Source organism: Paroedura picta, chromosome 2 (assembly GCF_049243985.1).
Source record: "Paroedura picta isolate Pp20150507F chromosome 2, Ppicta_v3.0, whole genome shotgun sequence".
Lineage (NCBI taxonomy): Eukaryota > Metazoa > Chordata > Lepidosauria > Squamata > Gekkonidae > Paroedura > Paroedura picta.
This window is the reverse complement of record NC_135370.1, coordinates 188,419,395-188,446,563: the sequence shown is the minus strand read 5'-3', so window position 1 is coordinate 188,446,563 and position 27,169 is coordinate 188,419,395. Positions and strand designations below refer to the sequence as shown.

The following is a 27,169-nucleotide window of genomic DNA, read 5'->3' as shown; positions in this document are numbered from 1 at the left end:
CTTCATCAGTTATCCAAGCAGCTCGAGAATACCATTTTGGGCAGCATAACCTATACCCTATGCAGAAAAGCCCTCTTTGAACTCTTGAAGAGTTTGTGGCCATGTGATATTTCTACCCCCCCCCCAAAAAAAAAAACCCTCAATCATGTTTAGACAACTGATGTTAATATTGTCACAATTTGTACCTTCAAAACAACTCACACGCTAAAGGTTTATTTGCTAAAAACCAACATCTTTCACATGTTGAAACCGGCATCATGTTATCAGGGTTAAACGTAGGGCGTTCCAAGGCAAAGTAACTCACAACATTCCTAATCATTTCTTTATTTGGATTAGTATACCGCTGTTCCATACGACTCTGGGTGTTTTACATAACAAACGTAGTGTAACATGACATCCAGAACAGTATTTAACAGAACAATTACACTGAGGGATCCCTAGGTAGGTTCAATAGTCCAGTCATGGGGAGCATCAGAGGGGGGGAGGGCACCAGATGTTTTGAGTCGGGCCTCAAGCAAATGCCTGAGCTGGATTTTGTTTAAAACAAGGGAGCTACAAATTTAAACAGGAAACCACTGATGGGATTGTGTGCTACGTTTCTAGAGAGATCAGGTTACATGGCCTCACTAAAACAAGGCGAGAGTGAACTGAAAAGCTAAGCACCATGGTCAGTGGTATTCCTATTCTCCCTGAACAGCAAAGTTTCAAGATCTACAAGCTTTCATGTGCATGCACACTTTGTCAGATCCACCTGCCAAAGCACCTGAAGAAGTGGGCATGCACATGAAAGCTTCTAGTCAGAATTAAACTTTGTTGGTTTTGAACAGGGGTAGTCAAACTGCGGCCCTCCAGATGTCCATGGACTACAATTCCCATGAGCCCCTGCCAGCGAATGCTGGCAGGGGCTCATGGGAATTGTAGTCCATGGACATCTGGAGGGCCGCAGTTTGACTACCCCTGGTTTTGAAGGTGCCCCTGGACTCAAACTTTGTTCTGCTGTTTCGGACCAAGGTTGCCCTTTTAAAGGATCCTACAATGGCACCGCAAGATGCAATTGTGTAGTAGGAAGACATTGGTTTGTGGGGAGCATTACTGATCTTTGGCACATCTTCAGGAGATGGGAGTTGATGTGACGATATTCAGACTTCATCTGGTATTAGTAAAGTAAACCCGAATTCTGAAAGTTCTGCCTCATGTAAAAAGTCACCATTTGTGTACTAATCGGTCCACAGTGTATTATTATTATTAATTTATTTTTATTTGTTATATTTATATACTGCCCTCCCCGAAGGCTCACTGTGGTTTACAAGAAACAGGAAAAAAAATACAAATAACATGGTAACAGGTGATAACAATAATATAACAACAATAACAACATGATAATAACAATAACATGAGAGAATAACGGGATTTGCAAAGGGGCCTCAGCTCAACTGCCTTTTTCTTCCTGCAGAGTGCAGGAAATTCATAGCTGCCTCCCCACTCACTGAGGAAAGACCCTTGAAAACAAAATTAAATCCAGAGGTTGTTCTGTCTGGACTCGAAGGCCCGGAGGGACGGACCAGAACCAATAGGATGAAATGGATGCAAAAGGAATTCCGTCTCAAACTCCACAAGAATATTAACCATTCCTGACATCCAGCCTGGCCTTGGCCCTTCTCTGCACCCAGGCCGGCATCTCTGCCTCCGCCACGGATTCAGGAACGACTGCTATAAACGGGTCCATAGACGGCGCCTTCCCCGCCATTCTTTGAGTGGGCCCGTCTCCATAGCAACCGCGGCCGCCGCCATCTTGTCAGGCCCGTCTCCCTAGCAACGCCGCCGCCGCGTTTCGCTCCGTCCCCCGGGCAACCACGCCGCCGCCATCTTGTTAGTCCCGTCTCCCTAGCAACCACGCCGCCGCCGCCTCGTTGCGCTCGGTCCCCCTGGCAACGCCGCCGCCGCCGCCTCGTCGCGCTCCGTCCCCTTGGCAACGCCGCCGCCGCCGCCATCTTGTCGGGCCCGGCGTCCCCTGAGGCGCGTCGGCGGGGCCATGGCGGGCTGCTCGGGGCTGGAGGCGCTGGAGCTGACGGGCGAGGAGGCGGAGCGGCTGCGCCGGGCCTTCGCGGACGAGGAGTTCCGGCGCCTGTTCGCGGAGTACGCGGCCGAGCTGTCGGACCCGGCGCAGCGGGCGGTGTACGAGGCGGAGGTGGCGGCGCTGGAGCGGCAGCGGGGCGTGGAGGCGCGCTTCCTGCACCCGTCGCCCGGGTGGGTGCTGCGCACGAGCCAGGCCGGCGCCCGCCGCTGCTACGTCAACGTGTGCGCCAACGCGCTGGTGGCGCGGCCCGAGGCGCGGCGGGAGGCGGGCGGGAGCCGCTGGGCCCTGCCGCACTGCCTGGCCCCCGGCCGCGAGGAGCTGGGCCGCCGCCCCCGCGCCCCGCGCCGCCTCGTCTACGACGTGCTCTTCCACCCGGACGCCCTGCGCCTGGCCGCCCGCTCCGCCCGCTTCCGCCGCCTGCTCGACGACACCGCGCTGGACGCCGTGGAGAGCCACTTCGCGCCGGGCCTCGACCGCGCCAACGCCGCCCCCCTGCGCGGCACCAAGTACAAGGGCCTGCCCGTGGCCGCGCTCCTCCGCACGCCGCTCCCGGGCAACGCCGCCCCCGCAGAGCAGGACCACGACGACGGCGGGGGGGCCTCGCCGCTGCCACCCTTCCGCACCCCCTACGCCTACCCGCCCCGGCCCGCCGAGGCCCCGCGCAGCCCGCCCGCACCGGCCCCGGCCCCGGCCGCCACCACCCCGCGGTGGACCCTGCGGCAGCGCGCCTACGTGGACCTGCAGGACTACCGCTGCAGCCGCGACTCTGCGCCCAGCCCGGTGCCGCGCGAGCTGGAGGTGACGGTCGAGCTGCCGCTGCTGAGCTCCGCCGCCCAGGCTTGCCTCGAGGTCCGCGGCAGGGAGCTGCAGCTCGACTCGCGCCGCCCCGCCGCCTACCGCCTCCGCCTGCGCCTGCCCTACGCCGTGGACGAGGAGCAAGGCCGCGCCACCTTCGACAAGAGCCAGCGCCGCCTCGTCGTCACCCTGCCCGTCCTGCGGCCCGCCCTGCCCGGCACGCCCCACGAGCAGCAGGAGAAGGAGGACGCGCCTGCCGCACACGGGGGGACAAACCACGTGCAGCTTCCGGTGTGCGCCGAAGAAAGAGGTCCGCCCGGGTCGGCGGAGGACTTGGCTGGGAGTGGCCCGGCCCCAAAGCTGCCCGGCGATCCAGAGACCAGCGATCAGGTTGCTTCCGAGGGGAGCTCCGGCTCTGCCGCCCCAACAGCGACCCTTGACAGCAGGGGCCAGGAGACGGCCTGCGAGGGGCTTCCGGCCGCCCCTGGCATGAGGCAACCTGCTGTCACTCCGGCGGGGCTTGGGGCTGAGATGGCTCTTCAGCAGAGTCCGGAGGCCGCCCGAGCTGAGCCCTGCTCAGAGCTCCATGAGGCCGCAGTCCCTTCTCCACACCTCTCTGGAGTCGGCTCTGAGCACCCTGTGACCACCCAGTGCCCCAGCCCAGATATGAATGTGGAAACTGGTCCCTGTCCGGATGGCTCCCGGCACCCTGGTAGCAGCCCTGCAGCACTGACAGGCTCCCCTTCCACAGATCTTTGTGGGACTGGTGACTTTGCTGCAAACAGCCCTCTGGACTCCCCTCTGCTCTCCGGCACAGGACTTGCTCTTGACCCGGAGCCTGCCCCGAGCCCTTCCAGCAGCCCTGCTCCTCCCCTGTGCCCTCCTTTCCAGTGCACTCAGGATGAAGAATCCCTCACGCTGCTCTTGCAAGTGCCAGGCATTGTGCCCCACAGCCTCAGAGGGGAGGTGGGCACACATCACTACCGGGTTAGCTTTGCCACCAAAGACTCGGCTTCCTACAGCCTCCTCTTGCAGCTGCCTGCCGAAAATCAACTGACTTCCCCAGAAGGTAGCATCAGCGTGTCATTAGGTAATGCTGTCATTCACCTGGCGAAGGCACCTGGCTCCACTGGACTTTGGACAAAGCTGTACTTTGGCCTAAATGAAGATGCCTTGCAGGTAATTGCCTTTACAGCGACTTGCAGGCACACTCACAATTACAATCAGCCAGAAGAGCTATTTTATTCCATCCCTGGCATGAGGCCTATTTATTTATTTATTTAGCTTTCTATACCGCCCATTTCTTTGCAGCTCTTTATATTTCTAAGCCGCAGGGTGGCTCCCAACTTCCCTGTTCCTCTGGCAGTGGCTGTTTCAAAGGGGGGGGGGATCACCTGCCAATTAGATATCTACCTGGGGTCACACTGGGAAACATTGCTCAGGGGTTCCACCAGTGGTATGTCAAGAGCCACACGTGTCTCCAGAGATACTATCACTGATTGGATATTTCGCCTTTCCTCTAAGTCAGGGGTAGTCAACCTGTGGTCCTCCAGATGTTCATGGACTACAATTCCCATGAGCCCCTGCCAGCGGTTGCTGCCTTTGCTTTGTGTGCAGAAGGTCTCAGGTTCAGTCCTTGGGGTGTCCTGTTCAGGGGATCAGGTAGTAGGTGGATCGAGAGATCTCTTCCTGAGGTCCTGGCAAGCCTGAGTAGCCAAGGCTAGTAGATCAAGGAATAAGGCAGCTTCTTCACTTGTGTGCACGTGAGTAACACGAGAGCAAAGTGACACTGCATCTGCAACATGGTTCAAGAAGTCCCCCCATAGTCTTGAGGGGAAAGATACCTGGCTTCTTGTATTATCACCTGTTGTATTGACATGAGGGAGGAATTCAGCCCTCACCTATCCAAGTGTATGCACTTCCCAGAGGAGGCGTACCCTCACCCCAGCCCAGTCTGGGAACCTGTGCCTGACAACCTACTTCAGAGTTGACAATCCTGTGGTTAGTGATCGAGATGGACTTGTCTGATTTCCAATTCCTTAGAGAAAACTGAGCATTGAGGAAAAGGGTCCCCAGGAAAGAAATCTGAAAGTATTCTAGCAAGAATGACGGCCTTTAACTGACACCCACAACCAAGTGCTGCTGTTTGTCACCAGGAAACACCGTTTAGCATTGTCCTAAGAAGTCAAAGCAGGTCCCTGATGGCTTCACTAACATAAGGGGCCTCCTGTGGTGAGAACCAAGTAAACCGCAGCCTTAGCTGAGGTCCTGTCCTAGAGGGATCTAGAACTCCAAATTGAATGACCCTCAGGTCATACTGGTGCTTAGAACAGGGAAAAGAAGAAAAACATTTGGTCCGTGTTCTCTGACTTGATGTTGCGGCTTTCTCCTTGAGGTCAGCCCTGAAGGGAAACCACCTTCTGCCACCTGTCCAGGGAACAAACAGGTGTTCTAGCTTGTGGTTTGGCTGTGGTGTGTATTTCAGAAACAGAGAGGCAGAATAAAAGGTTTTATTTGTTTTTACTCTCAAATGAGCTCCATTTCCTGGTCTGCTCCTCAGAGGCAGTATTTGCACCAGTGTCCTTGTTGACAGCCCATCATGGGCTTTCTGCACGCCAGAGTGTAACCGTGGAGTAATGCGGGTGGTTCAAATGCTGGATCTCTTTCATTAGAGGATCTCCAGTGTTAGGAAAGTTGTGTCTCTGCCTGAGTCCCTGTAGAGCCAGTCAGAGTAATATTGTCTGAGCTGGGTAGACCACAGGTCTAACTTAGTATCAGTGTGTCTGGGCAGCGAGGCACACGGTGAGATTTTTGGTTTCCTGGAATATTTGACTGCCATGTGATCTTTCTGTACACGGGCCACTTTGAATAATCCCTGCCACTGAGCAGTTTTACTAACTCAAATTTGTCACTGGTATCGGCACAAAGAAATACTTACTTGAGTTGCCTAATTAAGGAGGACAGCTAAGCTGTTAAAAAGAAATCCTCAGTAGATGTACCAGGTCTGGTACCAAAGGTCTATGTCTTTATATTTATATCAGTTGCTGGGGAGGTGGGGCGGGGGGGTTGCTGTTGCAGTCTCCTTGCTAGAGGGCTTCTTAGAGGCAGCTGGTCACCTGCCATGTGAAGAAAATGACGGGCTTTTGGTCTGCTCCAGCAGGGCTCTTCTGGTGTTCCGATGTACACCTGCGATACCATTATATTTGAAAGCCATTTGCTAAAGCCATTTCCTGCACCATGCAGAAGTCAACTGTGGCAAATTCAATCCCTGGCCTGGGGAATGAGGTGCTAGAAAAGATCTCCGTCTGAGAAGGCTGAAGCTGCTGCTAGCCAGATGTTCTCCATGCTTTCCCACATTTGTGCTTGTCATTTGTAGACACATTCTTAAAATACCTTCAGGCATTCCCAAGTGTTTGTTGTTGTCAGGATGGCAGTAAACTGACAACAGCAAGCCCTTGCGGTCAGTCTCGCTGTCCACCAGTAGAAGGATACTGCAGGAGAAGAATTCCTATGTACAAAGGTGCTCCCAAGACTGCTTGGTGATTCTTTTCCAATGGGAGTGTTTTAGCATCTTGAAGGCGATAGTGCATCATGTCATAGTTTCTGTTGCTGAGTCCAGTGGCACTTTTAAGAACCAACAAAGCTTGATTCTGGTTATAAGATTTCATGTGCATGCACACGTCCTCAGGTACTGAGGGTACCCAGCCTTTTTCAGCCTGGGTACGCCTGTAGAATTTTAATTCAGGGTAATGGACACAACCACAAAGTGGACACCACAAAATGGCTGCTGCAGGAGGCAGAGCCACATACACTGAAAAAGCCCAAGTTCAGGGAGCAGAAGAGAGAAGAGCTGGTGTTTTGTTCCCCAATTTTTACTACCTCTCCCCACAACAGACACCCTGGGAGATTGGTGGGACTAAGAGAGCTCTGAGAGAATTGTGACTGGCCAAAGGTGGCTAGCTGCATGCGGAGGAGGAGCGGGGAATCAAACCCGGTTCTCCAGATTAGAAGCATACACACTTAACCACTACCCCAAGCTGGCTCTCGAGAGGTAATTAAAGATACCCAAGGAAAGAAGGCTGAGAGTAAATTAAACAAACACAGTGGTGGCTGCTGCTACTGGAGAACTTCACAGTCCATTAGATCTTCAGTGGCCAATCAGAAGGCCAGTTGGGTGAGAGCCCCACCTTGGCCAACCTGCTTTCTAAGAACACTTGGTATAGGCCAAGAAAGGTACCTTGGTACCCCAAGGCATCATGTTAAGTATCCCTGGCCTGGATGGATGTTGTGTGGAGAAGTCATGCCTTGTAGTGAGGTGCTTGAATGGATCTTTCAGTCACTTTCTGCTCTGTGATGATTACAGAGGTTCACCAATAGCTATTAGCCATAGGATACCAGTGGAATGCCATATCTGGGGCGGTGATGCTCTGTATTCTTAATGCTTAGGGGGGCACAGTGGGAAGGCTTCTGGAGTTCTGGCCCCTCTGGTGGATCTCCTGATGGCCCCTCAGTTTTGGCACCTTTGTGATGCAGAGTGTTGGACTGGTTGGGCCATTGGCTTGATCCAACATAGCTTTTCTGATGTTCTTCTGTCTGGGGAAGTGATGCTTTATATTCTTGGTGCTTGAAGGGAAACAGCGGGATGACATCTGGAATTCTGGCCCTGCTGGTGGGCCTTCTGATGATGCCCAGTATTACTGGACGGGCCATTGGTCTGATCCAGCACAACTTCTCTTATGTTCTTTATATTCTCCTCAGTGTGGCTTTGTATAAATCATAGCTGTGGAGAGGGACAAAGTCTGATTTCTAAGTAGCTTGTGCCATTTAAAGAGGCCATGTAACCTTCTATTCCAGAGCTACTTAAAATTCACCAGTCTGCTAAATGGAGATTCAGTGGATGAAACGTCAGTTTTGGTTAGAACTTTGAAATGTTACTATCTCATTCATTATGGAGTCTTGATCACCGGGGGGGGGGGGGGGGGGAGAAACGACTGTGGCATTTCTGTCTCAGGCTGCAGAAAGGTCATTAACAGCCTGGTTGACTGAAACGCTTAACTCCTTGTGTCAGAAGTTGCTGTTGGGAACAAGGATTCTGGCTTGGAGAGGACCAAGAACGGTTACAAAAGACAAGTTTGAATTCATCAAGGCCGCCATGGATTTGTCTCTAACTTCTCTCCTGAGCTGTTTGTTCAACGTTTCAGGCTGATCAGAAGCTCATTTTCTTGCTGAGTCTTAAACTGAACGCTACAAGAATGGTGGGCAGTTCCATTGAGTAGCTGTGGCTCCACATGCAAGAGGAGACCTATGGATGAGCTGCAGTGACAGAATCCTGGTTCCAAAGATTGTGTGTGAGAGGGGGAGGGGGGGAGGACCACTGGAAAAAGCCCAGAAGTTCAAAAGTGGCCCACCAGAAAGGAGCAAGTGCTCTCTGGGGAGAATCTAAGCCAGGGGCTGCAAGCCTCTTTGAGTCTGTGGGCACATTAGGAATTCCGACATGGGGTAGTGGGCATGGCCACAAAATGGATGCCACAGGAGGTGGAGCCAGCCCCAAAATGGAAGTCAAGTTTACCCTCAGTCACACAGTCAAAATCTTTGTGCTGTGCTGGCAGCTATGGCCAAAACTTTTTTTTTTTTTAATAAAAGAAAATCTGCAAAGCTAATCCAGTCTCCAGTGGCCAGTCCGAATCCTTGCTTGGCAAAAGCCTCACCCGGAACCAGCTATATTCTAAAAAAACACTTGATGGGCACTAGGAAAGGTCTTTCCAGGCACCACAGGTACCACATTGGTGACCTCAGACGATGCAGTTTAGGAGCATGTTTTTTTTGCCCTCACTGCATAGTTGTGGGATTGGAAGAGACCCAAAGATTGCTAGATGGTCTTTGTGGTCTGTAGAGTCACCCACCACAGCCCTGCACAGATGGGCTCACACTGTCTAGTCTACTGTGGACACTCCAGCCGTTGATGACGAAACACCAGCGTCAAGCAACTAGGGAGCCAGCGTGGTGGTGTGGTTAAAGAACGGGGGCTTCTAATCTGGCAAACTGTGTTTGATTCCCTACTCCTCCACCAGCAGCCAGCTGGGTGACCTTGGGCCAGTCCCAGTCCTGTCAGACTTATTCTGACTGAGCAGTCCTGTCAGGTCTCTCTCAGCCTCCCCTCCCTCACAGGGTGTCTGTTGTGGGGAGAGGAAAGGGAAGGCGACTGTAAGCTGCTTTGAGACTCCTTCGGGTAGAGAAAAGCGGCTCCTAAGAACCAACTCTTCGTCATCTGATCCCCATCCAGCATAAGGCATCAGAGTTTTGAACAGAACTATAAATCAATTCAAACCAAGCCATTATAGCTTCTACTTGAAAACTTATGAAGATTTTACATTAAGGTAGAGATGAAGAAGAAGAGCTGGTTTTTAGACCCTGCTTTGCAATACCTAAAGGAGTCCCAAAGTGGCTTGTAATGGCCTTCCCTTCCTCTCTCCTCAACAGACACCCTGCTTGGGAGGGGAGGCTGAGAGAGTTCTGCAAACAGCTCTAAGAGAGCTGGGACTGACCCAAGGTCCTGTGGAGGAAGAGTGGGGAAACAGACCTGGTTCTCCAGAGTAGAGTTCACCGCTCTTAACCACTACCCCACGCTGGCTCAAGACAAAATTCCTAACAAAACGTGCTCTTCCTTTGCCCCCAACATTGGCTTCTTAAATTGTCATTGTCCTGACTTTCAGCATTTCCAGCAGGTCTGTTTAATTTACTTTATCAGGGAGAATGCAGATAAGTAGCTTTGTCTTTATTCGGCAGGCTTGCAGTTTGCGTTTTTTGTCAACATCAGCCCTTCTGTTTTTTCCTCTTATCCTGCAGTGTGAGAGTTTCCTATTACCATGAATCCCCTGCTTTGCTTGCCCCCGGATTATACGTTGGCGTAGTTTTTTCCTTTCTGAAACTTTTGCTGCTAGCAGCAAAACTGCCGACCGAGCTTTTCTGAGCTCCTGAGTCTTTAATGGTTTTTAAATGAGTGGAGAAAATGTGGACTGGATGGTTCTTGGCCCTCAGATGTTTATTCTATGTGGGCAAAAGCTTTTAACTGGAGGGCTGTTGCAGGGTATCCCATGACTACCACATGTGCAATAACATGTGCAAATAAAATTAATGTGCCTGTAAATTTAGTTGGATAGGATGGATTTTTTTAAAAAAGAGCTTGTCTTATTTTCAGCACTGTGACATCTAAATGTAGAACGTTAAAGAAGACAACTCCCTTGGCATTTATAGAGGCCAAGATGGACATAGCTTGGGCATTCTGTTCATGCTGGTGGTGAAAAATACTATAGAGCAGGGGTAGTCAAACTGCAGCCCTCCAGATGTCCATGGACTACAATTCCCAGGAGCCCCTGCCAGCATTCGCTGGCAGGGGCTCCTGGGAATTGTAGTCCATGGACATCTGGAGGGCCGCAGTTTGACTACCCCTGCTATAGAGTCATAACCAACTTATGGTGTTTCCAAAGAGCAGGTTTGGCCAAACTGTGGCTCTCCAGATGTCCATCAATTACAAGTCCCATGAGCTCCAGCCACCCCTGCTTGGCCAACCCTGCAACCAAGAGATGTTCACAGGCCTGCCTCTGCATAGCAACCTACAACTGCGTTCAGTTTTGGGCACCGCAGTTGAAGAGGAATGTAGACAAACTGGAGTGTGTCCAAAGGAGGGCAACAAAGATGGTGAGGGGTTTGGAGACCAAGATGTAGGAGGAAAGGTTGAGGGAGCTTGGTCTGTTTAGCCTGGAGAGGACACGATTGAGAGGGGATCTGATAACCATCTTCAAGTATTTAAAAGGGTGCCATGTAGAGGATGGAGCAGAGTTGTTCTCTCTTGCCCTGGAGGGACGGACCAGAACCAATGGGATAAAATTAATGCAAAAGAAATTCCGTCTAAACCTCCGGAAGACGTTCCTGACGGTTAGAGCGGTTCCTCAGTGGAACAGGCTTCCTCGGGAGGTGGTGGGATCTCCATCTTTGGAGATTTTTAGGCAGAGGCTAGATGGCCATCTGACGGAGAGGGTGATTCTGTGAAGGTTCAATGGGGTGGCAGGTGACAGTGGATGAGCGAGAGGGGTGTGAGTGTCCTGCATAGTGCAGGGGATTGGACTAGATGACCCAGGAGGTCCCTTCCAACTCTGTTATTCTATGATTCTATGAACTTCCTCCTTGCTCTCACATCCAAGTATTAACCAGGACCAACCCTGCTTAGCTTCCCAGATCTAATGAGATTCGGCTAGCCTGGGCCATCCAGAGAAAAACTTCAGCAGCTCTAATATGGACCGATTCCCATTAAATAACAGAAGGCCAACCAAGAACCTTTGCTCTTCTGCGTTCTGCCTCATATCTTTGTGAGCCTGCAACATCACCTTTGTTGATCAGCGGGGCTTGTCTCTCCACCTCCCGTGTGACTGTGTTCCGGCTTGTGAGCATTGAGCAAGCTCTCAACCCCACACCTTCCTTAGCTGAATTCTTTGCTGCAGCTTAACCACAGATCTGTTCATCTTCCCACCACAGACCTTCCTTTGCCGGCTTCCTTCTTGATTTTCTTGCAAAACTGGGGCTGCAAGATGGATTAACGTGTCAGTGTCTGAATTTGCCATGAAGCCCAAGAGACTCTGCTCCAGAACAGAAGGGCTGCTTTGTTTCCCACCATTTCTGTGACCCCCGTGCCAAGTGGGACCGAGGGGCTACTCAGAGGCAGAGGAGCCTTGTTGGCTAAATAAAGCAGGAAGGGTAATCGGACTACATTGGGTGGTGACTCTCACCGTCCTGAGTGCTAGGGGCTCTTCTGCTTTCTCAGTAACCAAGGAGAAAATGATCTGTCTGGTTTTGATTTTTCTTTTTAGAAAATTGTGAAAATAAAGAACTCGTATCAAGGGATGGCAACATCATCTACCCTCTATTATCTATCAATGTATCTGTCCATCCATCCATCCATGCACCCACCATCTCTACCCCAATCTAATGTATTTTCTGCCCTGGAGCCAGTTTGGTGTAGTGGTTAGGAGTGCATGCCAGGTTCGATTCTGCGCTCCCCCACATGCAGCCAGCTGGGTGACCTTGGGCTCACCACAGCACTGATAAAACTGTTCTGACCGGGCAGTAATATTAGGGCTCTCTCAGTCTCACCCACCTCACAGGGTGTCTGTTGTGGGGAGAGGAAAGGGAAGGCAACTGTAAGCCACTTTGAGACTCCTTTGGGAGAGAAAAGCAGCATCTAAGAACCAACTCTTCTTCTTCTTTTCCTCCAAGCAAAGCTCTTTATGTCTCTGATACCCTTTTGTATATAAATGGAAGTAGTGCTTCTGAACTCCATGTGGGGCCTGGTGATCTCCTAGAATTCCATGTGGTCTCCAGACGACTACGAAGAAAATGGCAGCTTTGGACGGTGGGCCATGTGGCATTATATGCAGCTGAGGTCCTTCTCCTGCCCAGGCCCTTGCCTACACAGCTTCAGGAATTTCCTGATTTCCAGCCATTCCTTGTCTTTGGCTGTTTTACTTCTCTGTGGCTTGCATCTTTGACAGACCCATGTGTGTGAGTGTGTGTGTCTAAGTCTGGAACTAACAGGGTGTGTTTGGGATTAGGGCGTTTATTGTACCACTGTCAGAGACTGGGAACGGTCGGTCGGTCTGCAGCACGAATCATTCAGATCCTGTGTTGAAAGCGACGAGGCACGAGGCCATTGTTGCATGAGGAATGTAGACTCTGAGGCCGATTAAACAGCTGGTAGAAAAGCAACGGCATTTTTGAGGCAGCCATCATCACCATCAATAATAATAATAATAATAATAATAATAATAATAATAATAATAACAACGATAATAATAATATAACGATAATGATGATGCTGATGCTGATTTCTATACCACTTTCCCAGTGGACTGGCTCAGGGCGGTGTACAACACGTAAACATAAAGACATTACAGTATTTGCTGGCGTATAAGACTACTTTTTCCCCCTGAAAAACATGCCTCCAAGTGGGGGGGTCGTCCTGTACGCCGGGTGCACTTCAGTTGGGATAGACAGAGCCGCCCATAGTGGCCCATAGTACTGTAATATAATGTAACAAACTCTATATTTTGAGTGGAAATGTCTTATACGCCCAGTCGTCTTATACGCCAGCAAATACGGTAATTGAAAACATACAATAAAATAAGACTTGAACTAAAATTAAAGTGCGCAAGAGTGTCAGCATGGACCAGGTGGGATGCTCCAGCACTCAGTCCCCTTGGAACTAGCTTACAATCTGGAGGTGGATTTAATGGGCTTCTTGCACAGGAAAGCTAAGTGAGGAAAGTCCTTAACCGCCCCATTAGGCTGCTGAAAGCCTTTTTGGAGCTGTTCTAATCGCTGCTCGCAGATGCCAGCTCCCACCCCCCCCCCCGCCCCAGCACTGACTTTCATGTTTGCAGCCCTTGAGACGCAGACCAGCTGACTTCCTCTCTGCCAGGCACGATAAGAGCCACCGAGGCCGTGGGACCACAGACCTGAACTTTCTTTTGACTCTCCAGCCTGAATGGCACAGTGATAATGTCGATCCCCCTTGTGACCTACTTTTGAAATGCCCCCAGTCTCCTTGAGAGAAGCTCTCAGTCCTAATAAAGTCACACGGATGGCTGTGGAGGAAACCGCCAGATTTCCCATGCTGGTTTCCTGGTTGCTGAAACCGCCTCTTGTTTAAAATTGGGGGTGATGCCCAGGCATCGTTTCCCCCAAAGTGTTTTATTAATGATTTCATTTTAGTATCCTTTCAGTGGCCTGAAAAAAAAGGCCATATGTGGTTCTGAACTGGCTGGCCCCTGGGTGAGGCAGGAGGCTGGACTGGATGGACCCCTGGTCTGACCCAGCAGGGCTCTCCTGGTGTCCTTAGGAAGGCCTCGGCCTCTCTGCCCTGTTGCTGTCCCTCCAGAGGAACTGGCTGGCCCCTGTGTGAGACAGGAGGCTGGACTGGATGGACCCCTGGTCTGACCCAGCAGGGCTCTCCTGATGTCCTTAGGAAGGCCTCGGCCTCTCTGCCCTGTTGTTGGACCACCAGAGGAACTGGCTGGCCCCTGTGTGAGACAGGAGGCTGGACTAGATGGACCCCTGGTCTGACCCAGCAGGGCTCTCCTGATGTCCTTAGGAAGGCCTCGGCCTCTCTGCCCTGTTGCTGGCCCTGCAGAGGGACTGGCTGGCCCCTGTGTGAGAAAGGAGGCTGGACTGGATGGACCCCTGGTCTGACCCAGCAGGGCTCTCCTGATGCTCTTAGGAAGGCCTTGGCCTCTCTGCCCTGTTGCTGGCCCTGCAGAGGGACTGGCTGGCCCCTGAAAGAGACAGGAGGATGGACTGGATGGACCCCTGGTCTGACCCAGCAGGGCTCTCCTGATGTCCTTAGGAAGGCCTCGGCCTCTCTGCCCTGTTGCTGGCCCTGCAGAGGGACTGGCTGGCCCCTGTGTGAGAAAGGAGGCTGGACTGGATGGACCCCTGGTCTGACCCAGCAGGGCTCTCCTGATGTCCTTAGGAAGGCCTCGGCCTCTCTGCCCTGTTGCTGGCCCTGCAGAGGGACTGGCTGGCCCCTGTGTGAGAAAGGAGGCTGGACTGGATGGACCCCTGGTCTGACCCAGCAGGGCTCTCCTGATGCTCTTAGGAAGGCCTCGGCCTCTCTGCCCTGTTGCTGGCCCTCCAGAGGAACTGGCTGGCCCCTGTGTGAGACAGGAGGCTGGACTGGATGGACCCCTGGTCTGACCCAGCAGGGCTCTCCTGATGTCCTTAGGAAGGCCTCGGCCTCTCTGCCCTGTTGCTGGCCCTGCAGAGGGACTGGCTGGCCCCTGTGTGAGAAAGGAGGCTGGACTGGATGGACCCCTGGTCTGACCCAGCAGGGCTCTCCTGATGCTCTTAGGAAGGCCTTGGCCTCTCTGCCCTGTTGCTGGCCCTGCAGAGGGACTGGCTGGCCCCTGTGTGAGAAAGGAGGCTGGACTGGATGGACCTCTGGTCTGACCCAGCAGGGCTCTCCTGATGTCCTTAGGAAGGCCTCGGCCTCTCTGCCCTGTTGCTGGCCCTCCAGAGGAACTGGCTGGCCCCTGTGTGAGGCAGGAGGCTGGACTGGAGGGACCCCTGGTCTGACCCAGCAGGGCTCTCCTGGTGTCCTTAGGAAGGCCTCGGCCTCTCTGCCCTGTTGCTGGCCCTCCAGAGGAACTGGCTGGCCCCTGAGTGAGACAGGAGGCTGGACTGGAGGGACCCCTGGTCTGACCCAGCAGGGCTCTCCTGATGTCTGTAGGAAGGCCTCGGCCTCTCTGCCCTGTTGCTGGCCCTCCAGAGGAACTGGCTGGCCCCTGTGTGAGGCAGGAGGCTGGACTGGAGGGACCCCTGGTCTGACCCAGCAGGGCTCTCCTGGTGTCCTTAGGAAGGCCTCGGCCTCTCTGCCCTGTTGCTGGCCCTCCAGAGGAACTGGCTGGCCCCTGAGTGAGACAGGAGGCTGGACTGGAGGGACCCCTGGTCTGACCCAGCAGGGCTCTCCTGATGTCTGTAGGAAGGCCTCGGCCTCTCTGCCCTGTTGCTGGCCCTTCAGAGGGACTGGCTGGCCCCTGTGTGAGAAAGGAGGCTGGACTGGATGGACCTCTCGTCTGACCCAGCAGGGCTTTCCTGATGTCCTTAGGAAGGCCTTGGCCTCTCTGTCTTGTTGTTGGCCCTCTAGAGGAACTAGTTGACAACCAGAAATATGTACCGTATATAAAATATAAAATGACGGCAAGCTGCAGAGGGAATGAAATGGGTGTGTGTGCGTGGAAAAGCAGGGAGTAGAATGCTAACCACTTGCACTGGTTTACCATGAATTCACTCTCTGGGGCTTTCAGAACTCCAAAAAGTTGAGCAAAGAAAACCGTTTCTCCAAAGCTGTGCCTGAGGAGCCTGATGTTTGTAAAAAATCGAGGACATTCCACACAACTAAAAGAGTGCTGATGTGAAATATTAGGTCACTGCAGAAAGGACCTGCGAGACAGGATGCTGGACTAGAAGGACAATTGGCCTGATCCAGCAGGGATTCTTCTGGTGTTCTTCCATAGTGACTTCTTTCACGTTTATAAATTGGGTGGTGGAATCTGATGTGTTTGTTTGGGAGTTTACAGTATTGCTTGCCGTTATTACACCGTAGATGCCCCTAGGTTATTTGTATTATTTCCCAGCCCCCGCCCACTGAATGTATGCAGCCAGTTTCATTATTAAGGCTTGGAGAAATTAATTCTCGCAGCACAATCCGCCTTAAATTCCCAGCCCTCAAGACAAACACACACCCTTGGCCGGCTTTCCTTCTCTCCTGGCAGGCAGGCTGCATTCCCACACCTTTTGGCATTTCTCACCAGCCCTCCCCGTTTTTTGTCCTGCGGATCAGAGAAGGGAATTCACTGTGATAACTTCAGAAGGCCAGACTGCACCAGAGTTGGAGGCCTGTGCTGGGGGTTCTGTCTGTAAAAAGCCCCGAACCAGAGTGCCCTGTTCTTCTGGAAACACAAGACTGCCTTGAGCAAGCCATGTATCTCGTAATACAAGGGAGGCCAGCTTTGTCTTTTGCCAAGGCTCCTCTGCCTTGGACACAGCACAGAATCAGCGAATCTTTTACTGTCTTGTTGGGGATTATATATACAAAAGCTTCATCTGATTGGTTCCCCTCCCCTCTAATAAATCTTAAATGCACAGAACCCGTGGTGGTGGTGGTGGGGATATGACAGTCTTACATGAGCATAGTTTCCTGCTTGCTGAGTTTTGGGGGGGAAGGGAAGGCAACATGGCATAGCCCAGCCTTATGAAATCTCAGACGTTTAAGCAGGTTGATATTTGGAAGGGAGACCACCAAGGAAGACAGGCAATGACAAAGCATTTGTGCTTCTCCCTTGTCTTGAAAGAAGAAGAGTTGGTTCTTATATGCCGCATTTCTCTACCCGAAGGAGTCTCAAAGTGGCTTCCAATTGCCTTCCCTTTCCTCTCCCCACAACAGACACCCTGTGAGGGAGGTGAGGCTGAGAGAGCCCTGATATTACTGGAGAAGAGTTGGTTCTTATATGCCGCTCTTCTCTACCCAAAGGAGTCTCAAAGCGGCTTACAGTCGCCTTCCCTTTCCTCTCCCCACAACAGACACCCTGTGAGGTGGGTGAGGCTGAGAGAGCCCTGATAGTCCTGCTCAGTCAGAGCAGCTTCCTCAGTGCCGAGGCGAGCCCAGGGTCACCCAGCTGGCTGCATGTGGGGGAGTGCAGATTCAAACCCGGCTCACCAGATTAGACATCCGCACTCCTAACCACTACACCAAGCTGGCTCTCTTGCAGCCCCTTGCAGGAGTGGGTGGAAGTTGTCTATGACTGTGATGGCACTTCACACAAACGCACACACACACACACACACAAACGCGCAGCACACACGGATCATGTCAAGAGCAGCTAAAATGAAACTGACCTGCTGTCACAACCAGAGTTGCTAACTGATCTGTGTGTGTGTGGGGGGGGGACCAGGCTGCTGTGCTCAGGTGTCATTGGAATATGATTAGCAGAAGTAAGCAGGTGAGGTGCACCGTTTGCAACCTGCAGACTATATGTGAGCATGTTGGCATGGGAGTAAGGCCTCCGTGTGCAGAGCATCCATGATACACCCTGTGGCAGGGGTATGCTGGCAGGGGCTCCTGGGAAGTGTAGTCCATGGACATCTGGAGGGCCGCAGTTTGACTACCCCTGCCCTATGGTCTCCCTGTTCCTAGGCCTGAAATTCTGCCTTCAACTGGGGGCCGGCATTTTTAGGCAAGACGCTTTGCCTCAAGCTTGGGAATGTTTCTTCCCCACCTCCTTGAAGAATTGCCAGCCCCCAGGGGGTGCCTGGAGATCTGCTGGTGACAGAGGTCAATTCCACTGGAGAGAATGGCCACCTCGGAGGGTGGAATTTATGGCATTATAATCTGCTGCCATCCTTCCCCCCACCCCATGGTCAAATCTCTATGAATTTCACAGCCCAAAGTTAGCACCCCTAATTCTCTGCCATTTATGCTTTGGGCAGGACACCTTGAGACCGTGCAAGTCCCATCTTCATCAGCCAGTAATCAAAGAAAGCCTAAATGATTGTGCTCATCTCTCCCCTTTAGGAAAAGTTTTTTGTTACCGAAGACAACGTCGCTGAGTTTCTGGACAACCTCCGAAGACCCTCTGACCATTGCTGGCCCGAGACGGAACCTCAGCCCTTGACAGAAGTGCTTGAAGTGTCTGAGAGCCAGAGTCGGATCCGATTAAAGGTAAGAGGTGGTCCCGCACCCTTGCACCAGAGCAGCTGGACAAAGACCCCTGCAAGTTCCCCCTCCACATCTGTAGTGTGCTTAGAAGCCCTGAAACAGGGTGTGGGGGGACACTGGGTGTGCGGTGTGGGGGCCTGTTTATTACATTTCAGCCAGTGCCTCTGCAAGGAACTCGGAGCAAAATACAGAGTTCTTCCCTCCTGTCGGTCATCCTTTCAATAAGTGAGCCTTGTGGATGAACTGGGATTTGAACACGGGCCCCCTCCTCTCAGGCTTAGTCTACCCACTTAACCAACAGGCTCTAGTCAACCTCAAACAGTTCACTCCAGCAGCAGGAGACTAAAGAGATACAGGGGTTAAAATGCGACTGCCATTGAGTTCTGGGTCTAGCCTTGTGGAAGAGACAACCTGTGAATTCCAGAGCCAGGAGGTAACATCAAGCAACAACTGTGGTTTCCATGCCATGTTCTTGGTCCTCCAGAGGAACTGGCTGGCCCCTGTGTGAGACAGGAGGCTGGACTGGATGGACCCCTGGTCTGACCCAGCAGGGCTCTCCTGATGTTCTCAGGAAGGCCTCGGCCTCTCTGCCCTGTTGCTGGCCCTCCAGAGGAACTGGCTGGCCTCTGTGTGAGACAGGAGTCTGGACTGGATGGACCCCTGGTCTGACCCAGCAAGGCTCTTCTGATGTCCTTAGGAAGGCCTCGGCCTCTCTGCCCTGTTGCTGGCCCTCCAGAGGAACTGGCTGGCCCCTGAGTGAGACAGGAGGCTGGACTGGAGAGACCCCTGGTCTGACCCAGCAGGGCTCTTCTGATGTCCTTAGGAAGGCCTCGGCCTCTCTGCCCTGTTGCTGGCCCTCCAGAGGAACTGGCTGGCCCCTGTGTGAGACAGGAGGCTGGACTGGAGGGACCCCTGGTCTGACCCGGCAGGGCTCTCCTGATGTCCTTAGGAAGGCCTCGGCCTCTCTGCCCTGTTGCTGGCCCTCCAGAGGAACTGGCTGGCCCCTGAGTGAGACAGGAGGCTGGACTGGATGGACCCCTGGTCTGACCCAGCAAGGCTCTCCTGATGTTCTCAGGAAGGCCTCGGCCTCTCTGCCCTGTTGCTGGCCCTCCAGAGGAACTGGCTGGCCCCTGTGTGAGACAGGAGGCTGGACTGGAGGGACCCCTGGTCTGATCCAGCAGGGCTCTCCTGATGTCCTTAGGAAGGCCTCGGCCTCTCTGCCCTGTTGCTGGCCCTCCAGAGGAACTGGCTGGCCCCTGTGTGAGACAGGAGGCTGGACTGGATGGACCCCTGGTCTGACCCAGCAGGGCTCTCCTGATCTCCTTAGGAAGACCTCGGCCTCTCTGCCCTGTGGATGGCCCTCCAGAGGAACTGGCTGGCCCCTGTGTGAGACGGGATGCTGGACTGGATGGACCCCTGGTCTGACCCAGCAGGGCTCTCCTGATGTCTTTAGGAAGGCCTCGGCCTCCCTGCCCTGTTGCTGGCCCTCCAGAGGAACTGGCTGGCCCCTGAGACAGGAGGCTGGACTGGATGGACCCCTGGTCTGATCCAGCAGGGCTCTCCTGATGTCCTTAGGAAGGCCTCGGCCTCTCTGCCCTGTTGCTGGCCCTCCAGAGGAACTGGCTGGCCCCTGTGTGAGACAGGAGGCTGGACTGGAGGGACCCCTGGTCTGATCCAGCAGGGCTCTCCTGATGTCTTTAGGAAGGCCTCGGCCTCTCTCCCCTGTTGCTGGCCCTCCAGAGGAACTGGCTGGCCCCTGTGTGAGACAGGAGGCTGGACTGGATGGACCCCTGGTCTGATCCAGCAGGGCTCTCCTGATGTTCTCAGGAAGGCCTCGGCCTCTCTGCCCTGTTGCTGGCCCTCCAGAGGAACTGGCTGGTCCCTGTGTGACACAGGAGGCTGGACTGGATGGACCCCTGGTCTGACCCAGCAGGGCTCTCCTGATGTCCTTAGGAAGGCCTCGGCCTCTCTGCCCTGTTGCTGGCCCTCCAGAGGAACTGGCTGGCCCCTGTGTGAGATAGGAGGCTGGACAGGATGGACCCCTGGTCTGACCCAGCAGGGCTCTCCTGATGTCCTTAGGAAGGCCTCGGCCTCTCTGCTCTGTTGCTGGCCCTCCAGAGGAACTGGCTGGCCCCTGTGTGAGATAGGAGGCTGGACAGGATGGACCCCTGGTCTGACCCAGCAGGGCTCTCCTGATGTCCTTAGGAAGGCCTCGGCCTCTCTGCCCTGTTGCTGGCCCTCCAGAGGAACTGGCTGGCCCCTGTGTGAGACAGGAGGCTGGACTGGATGGACCCCTGGTCTGACCCAGCAGGGCTCTCCTGATGTCCTTAGGAAGGCCTCGGCCTCTCTGCCCTGTTGCTGGCCCTCCAGAGGAACTGGTTGGCTCCTCTGTGAGACAGGAGGCTGGACTAGATTGACCACTGGTCTGATTGAGCAGGTCTCTTTTATGTTCTTAAGGAAAGACCTTTGTATTCTGTTGTTGGTAGAGAGCTGTTTTTTATGTACCCCGCTTTTTACTATCTGATGGAATGTTCAAGCACCTTACAGTCACCTTCACTTCGTCCCCCCTCAGCAGATACTCTGTGAAGCAGGTGAGGCTGAGAGAGCTCTGAGAACTGGCCCAAGGTCACCCAGCTGGCTGCATATGGAGGAGGAATGGGGAATCAAACCCAGGTCTCCCGATTACAGGGTGCTGCTCTTAACCATGACCTCAAGCTGGTTCTCCATTGATGCTCACTTTGTGAGGCAAGATGCTAGACTAGATGGGCCCCTGGCCTGACCCAGCATGTTCTTAATTTCTCATTAAAGCAAAGCATGAAAAATAAAGACTGTTCCGTACTGCATTTAATGTTGTTTGCTGCTGGAACAAACTGCAGTTTCAAATATTTACATAGAGAGAAAGAGGACAAACATTTCAAATAATTCAGTAAGGATTTGGAAAGTGTACCTTTGGAGCCAGGCTTTGATCCAGCTGTGAGGCTGTTTGACGTCTGCGGTTTTGATGCTCATTAAGCACTTAATGTGTCGCCTCTGCAAATGGGCAAGGAGTAGAAGGAAGAAAAATGGGGCAGACCAGGTCATATCTGGCTATCTGACATTTGTAGAAAACTTAAGAATCAACTGACCTGACATGGATTCAGGTAGGTTGCCATGTTGGTCTGAAGTGACAAGTTTGTAGTCCAGTGGCACCTTCAAGATAGACCATGGACATGTTGTACTGCTTTGAAGCAGACTGTTACTTTCAGTTATAGTTATTACTGTTATATTTATATGTTACATTATGAAGAAATAAACTTCTGTGTATTGTTATGTTCCATGTGAGCCGCCCTGAGCCTCAGGGGAGGGTGGTATATAAATATATAATAAATAAATAAATAAAATAAAGATCCACAAAGTTTTATTCAAATTTTAAGCTTTCATGCGCATGCGCTTACAACTTGAATAAAACTTTGTGGGCCTTAAAGGTGCCATTGGGCTCAAAATTTATTCTGACCCTACACAGAAGATGGCTTTAGACAGCCACTTTGAACATGACCCGGCACAGCAGAAGGCTCAGTGTAGCCACCCCAACTGACCTCTGGGCACACAGGAATTGTGGGAGAGTCTCTGAAGATCCAGTCTTGGAACATTTCTGCACATGAGTGTCTTTGTATGGGTGAAATGCCACCAATTCACTTATTTACAGGGACATTAAGAATTAACAAGCTCCAAAAGGCCTTGTCATTAACAGTCATGCTCAGGCCTGGCTAATGGAGGGTCTTTGTGGCTTCCTTAACTGAATCTGCTGGGCCTTCTGCTTTCCCTAGCATGACTTCCCCTGTAACGAGATGATGTATAGATGAAATAGAAGAAGAGTTGCTTTTTATACCGCTTTTCACTGCGGCTTACAGTCGCTTTGCCTCTCCCCACAACAGACACCCTGTGAGGGAGGTGAGGCTGAGAGAGCCTTTAGAAAGCCAGTTTGGTGTCGTGGTTAGGAGTGCGGACTTCTAATCTGGCAAGCTGCGTTTGATTTTGCGCTCCCCCACATGCAACCAGCTGGGTGACCTTGGGCTCGCTACGGCACTGAGAAAACTGTTCTGACCGAGCAGGAATCTCAGGGCTCTCTCAGCCTCTCCTCCCTCACAGCGTGTCTGTTGTGGGGAGAGGAAAGGGAAGGCGACTGGAAGCCGCTTTGAGCCTCCTTTGGGTAGGGAAAAGTGGCATATAAGAACCAACTCTTCTTCTTCTTCTTCTTCTTCTTCTTCTTATTTCTTCTTCTTCTTCTTCTTCAGTAATTTCAGGGTTCTCTCAGCTCCCCTCCCTCACAGGGTGTCTGTTGTGGGGAGAGGAAAGGGAAGGCGACTGGAAGCCGCTTTGAGACTCCTTCGGGTAGAGAACAGCGGCATATAAGAACCAACTCTTCTTCTTCTTCCGTTACTGAAGAGTTGGTACTTATATGCCACTTTTCTCTACCCGAAGGCATCTCAAAGTGGCTTACAATCACCTTTCCCTTTCCTATCCTCACAACAGACCCCCTGTGAGGTACGTGGGGTGGAGAGAGAACCTGCCGTTCTTAACCTCTTCACCACACCACCAATGAAAATGGCAAAGGGACAGTAGTCAAAACTCTGAACTGATTTGCATTTCAACCTTGCCTTGGTATTGTGCTTGCAACCACTGCCGGAAGCCCTCACGTGTCCCTGCCGTGCAAAGGAGCCGCAGCCAGCATTTCTCCAGACTTTGGAGTTCAGGGCCAGCAAGTGGACTTTGCTATTTGTCAGCCGGGTCGGCACGTACCCTTCAACGACCAACCCTCAGGGAAAGAATGGCACGGGCAAAGTCCGCCCCCTTTATGGGCCCAGCTCAGTTGCCCTGCCCTACTTTCAGACGTTCTCATTCTGATTCTGGGACGATCTCAAAATAGGGTGCCACAGCTGTGTTTCCGATTCTGTGTTTCACTCCCACGTCAAGCGGTGCCTTCTCTCGCATTCGACCTGCCTCTGGGTTCCGTCATCTCTCTGCTGCTGGACTCTTGAGAGTCGTAATGACTGTCAGTGCTTGGCATTCCGTACAGTGTTATTTGGAAGAAGGTTGGAGCACAAAGCTTCCTGGGAGCACGTGCAGTCTATAATAATCATCTTGGGCCAGGGGATATCCTTGGCAGGATGGACACAGGTGGCTTGCCCCTGCCTCCCTCCACAGAACAATCCAGGACCCCCTGAGTGCTCTCCCGGCCAAATAGCAACCACGGCTGACCCTGTTTAGCTTTCAAGAGCTATCAGGCTCTTATGCAGCCCAGACCAGAGCTCATCTGCTGTCTTCCGCCTAGGCATGACTGTACCCCTAGCCCCCTACCCCGTCATCCACCGGAGCCTAAGAGAGTCCGGAGAGAGATACAGAGGTGGGAGGGCATAGATCCCCGTCCTCACCCCACCCCCGCTCTTTGGCATGACTGGATACGGGCAAATGAGCATATTTGCATTCAGGAGGAAATTGCCTCTCGCCCAGACTGTCTGGCTTGGGAGGATTAGCCTCTGCTAAAGGTTTGTTAACTGCCTCACTTGTTTGAGTTGCCAGGAGACGCAACTTGATGTAGCCCACTGTGGCCTGGGTTGCAAAGCTAATATCCAGGCTTGTTCAGCCAGATAGCCTTTGAGTCCCTTCCAATGATGTAGCTTTGCAGGCAGCTTCTAGGGATTTCAAGGGGAGAGGCAGCCAGAAGCGCCTGGCCATTGCCTGCCTCTGCATAGCGACCTTGGGCTGCCCTTGGCGGTCCAAGTACTAGAGGAGAGTCCCAAAGCAGCTTACAAACACCTCTCCCTTCCTCTCCCCACAACAGGCACCCTGTGAGGGAGGGAGGCCTTGGAGGAACTGGGACTGGCCCAAGGTCCCCCCGCTGGCTGCATGTGGAGGAAGGGTGGGGAGGCAAACCCAGTTCCCCCAGATTGGAGGCCGCCACTCTCCACCACAACACTACGCTAGCCGACCCTACTTAGACTTCGGAGAGCTGAGGAGAGCAGGCTCGGCTGGGTGTCCCAGGTCAGGGCGGAAGCCCTGTCCTACAGGAATAACCTCCAGCCCTGCCTGAGTGCACGGAGCCGTGGTGTGGCCGCCGGAATAGCTGCTCTCCGCGCAGATGTTCATTCCAGGAACACTTCATATTTTTGACGATTCCGCTTGCAAGAAAAGGCTTAGACAAAGCCACCACACCCATTGTCTGCGTATCCTCCTACGTTTGCACCAGGCAGTAATCCTGAAGAGAGCCAAACTGCTGAAGACTCCAGGCCCGTTTTTTCGCCTTTTTTTTGTTGCTGCTGTTAAAAGGGGGCATGGGAGGTGGGCACCCTGTATGTCTTGCTGGTGCCAGGGGGGCGCCAGTTCCTGGGCCTTGGCAGAGCCAGTGCTTTGCAGGTGCTGGTTATTTGGCTAGGGAACGGAGAGCGGCTTGGCTCGAGGGACTTCCGTGCGGCAGGGGAGTTTGCCTGGACTGCCTGCAGCTGCTACAGGAGACGGCCTGGAGGACAGTCCTCTTCGGTGAGGACTGGTGGGGAAGACGAACTTGGGAACACAGCCAGTCCCAGGTGTTTCCCCTTCACTGTGAGATTGCAAAACTTGAGTTCCCAAATTCAGAACAACAGACTCCCACCTGCGGGGCTGTGAAGGGAGAGAGGATTCCTATATTACTACGTCTCTAAGTTATGTTTTCTTTGAGGTGTAAGCTTTTGTGGCACGCACAGGGTGTGTGCCCACAAAAGCTGACACCTTGAATAAAATTTGGTTGGTCTTCAAAGTGCCCCTGGACTCAGACTTTGTTCTGTTGCTTTAGACCAGCCTTTCTCAATGTTTTGACCATTGCGAAACCCCTGAAACTCTCTTCAGGCCTTGAGAAACCCCAGAAGTGGCGCAATCCTGCAAACTGTGGATGGGAAGCAGAGCTGTGGACATGCCCACCCAGGGCCCCTCCCCTTCCTATCTCCTCCAGGCCCACCACTGGTCATTTGGGGAGGGAGGGCTGGTCACCCTGACCATCTATGGTCCTATCACCCATATTTAAATTTAAAAATATATATGAAATTTAAAAATCTGTAAATTAATTTACAGATTTTAAATATAAATGAAAAATTAATGAGCTCTTGCCCATTCAGGAAGCCCTTCCAGAACCATCCAGAAACCGCAGAGTTTCACGAACGCCCGGTTGAGAAAGCCTGATTTAGTTTATCCACTAAACGTTCAAAGATCGTTGCCCACCAAGTGCCAGTCAGTGTCCTGGCTATCTAGAAAAGATGAGCGAGAAACAGCAGCTCTTTCAAGGGCACACAGAATCCACAGTGGGGACAACCCACACCCTAAGCCAAGGGCCGAGGGACGGTGTCCGTTTGTCTCAAAATGCTCCCAAGGCAGCCACTCCTTTGGTCCGCCGTCAGGCTAATGAACCTCTCTGCCTCTTCTTCCAGGAAACGGAGGGGCCCAACTGCACAGGAGACCAGGTTCCTGTTCAGTTTTCAAGAGCCTGATTCCAGCATAGTCCTCCCCCTGCTTCAGCCTACTACAATGACCGACTTTTCCTTCTCCTCAACAGGCCCAGGAGCGTAACAGCCCTGACGCTGGCCCAGCAGAAGAGAAAGTAAATCCTGGCTCAGAGGACGGCAGACGCCCATCCAGAGCGGAAAGCCACCCGGCAGGAGAGCACGGCGCCCAAACCGAGGCGGCCTCCGACTCGCTCGCAGCTGCGGAGACAAAGGAGCCGGCTGGGTGGGGACAGGGCCATTGTGCGGAGCTCGGCCCCGCTGAGCCCGGCTCGGCCGCTCCTGGGAAGTTACAGGAGTCAGGCCTCACATTTGCAGTGGACTCAGGAGCCACAGGCACAGAGCAGAGGCCACTGGATGGGGGTGAGCAGGCCGGAACAGGAGAGAAGGTTCACGCAGGTGTTACAGAGCCCGGTCATCCACCTGGCCCGGTGTTACAGGAAACCGACATGAGAGACGGGAGCGTGCGGCTAATTAGCCAGCATGCAACACACTGTGCCGTCACCTTTCAGAATCCCTTGCTGTACGAACTGGACTAATTGGGCGCTGTCAGACGGCAGGCAGACTTTCTGCCGTTTCAGTCCTCCCCTCTCCCCAGTTTCCCTTTAAGCAAAGACTCCGGGGAAACCTGATGAAAACAGCCCAAAACCGAACGTGCTGAAAACATTAGGAGGGACTCCCCAAATTGAGAGGGGGTTTGTTTGGAAAAAACAACACAGCTCATCAAGGTTTGACGGTCCCTCCCACATCCCATGTGTCACCAGCAGCCTGTTGCGCGTCTCTGGCCCCCGCGGAAACTAATGGGACTTTCCCAAGAACATGTGGTCTTGCACAAGTCATGTTGGCACACAAGGCCTGTGCTGGCAGCTTCTTCAGAGCCCCCCTGAGCTTCCCTTCAGTCCGGCCGTTCCCACTGTGCTCCCCCAAACATATCTTGTAATACCTGACCACCACTGCTGTGGCCTTTGGAAGCCACGTCCTGCCCCCCCCTCCCAGCCCCTCCCAGAGGGTAGGCAGGAGGCAAAGATACCTCTGCAAGCCCCTGTCAATGTTGCAAGCAAAAAGCAGCTTTGCTTTCCTGGCCTTTGACGAGCAATCTACCCTTGAGCATTCCTCAAGGTGGGCCTCATGGGTGCTCCTTCTCTAGGGCCGGGACGGCCAGCTCACACAGTGGGTGGAAGCCGTTGGGCAGCTAGGCCTCTGGGCCTCTCCTGGACGGGTTTCAGAGCTGGCCTGCTCCATGGCAACGCAAGGGGATGCAGTCCCAACAGAGCACAGAAACAGAGACGCGCATGGCTCCGTTTCTCCTGCGCCCCTCGTGCCCCACGAGCAAGTCGTGGGAATGGCAAAAAGGGGCACCAATCGGGGGGGATGGGACAGAAAAGAAACTGCAGCCTTAACCCAAGACAGTCCATTTTTAGCCACTGAAAACAGAAACCGGAGGCTAGTTTCTGGCCACTTCGCAGTCCCCTGTAGGCCAGAGGGTTAATTGACACCAGGGTTAGTCAAACTGCGGCCCTCCAG

General features: G+C 53.1%; 1 protein-coding gene across 1 annotated transcript; it reads left to right on the top strand.

The window, feature by feature from the left end:
- The first annotated feature begins 1,868 nt into the window (after positions 1-1,868).
- Positions 1,869-27,169, top strand: DNAAF2 (dynein axonemal assembly factor 2). The gene is made up of 3 exons (XM_077324183.1): positions 1,869-4,051; positions 17,994-18,140; positions 25,699-27,169. Exons 1-3 carry the CDS (start codon positions 2,033-2,035, stop codon positions 26,182-26,184), a joined length of 2,652 nt encoding a protein of 883 aa, XP_077180298.1. The 5' UTR covers positions 1,869-2,032; the 3' UTR covers positions 26,185-27,169.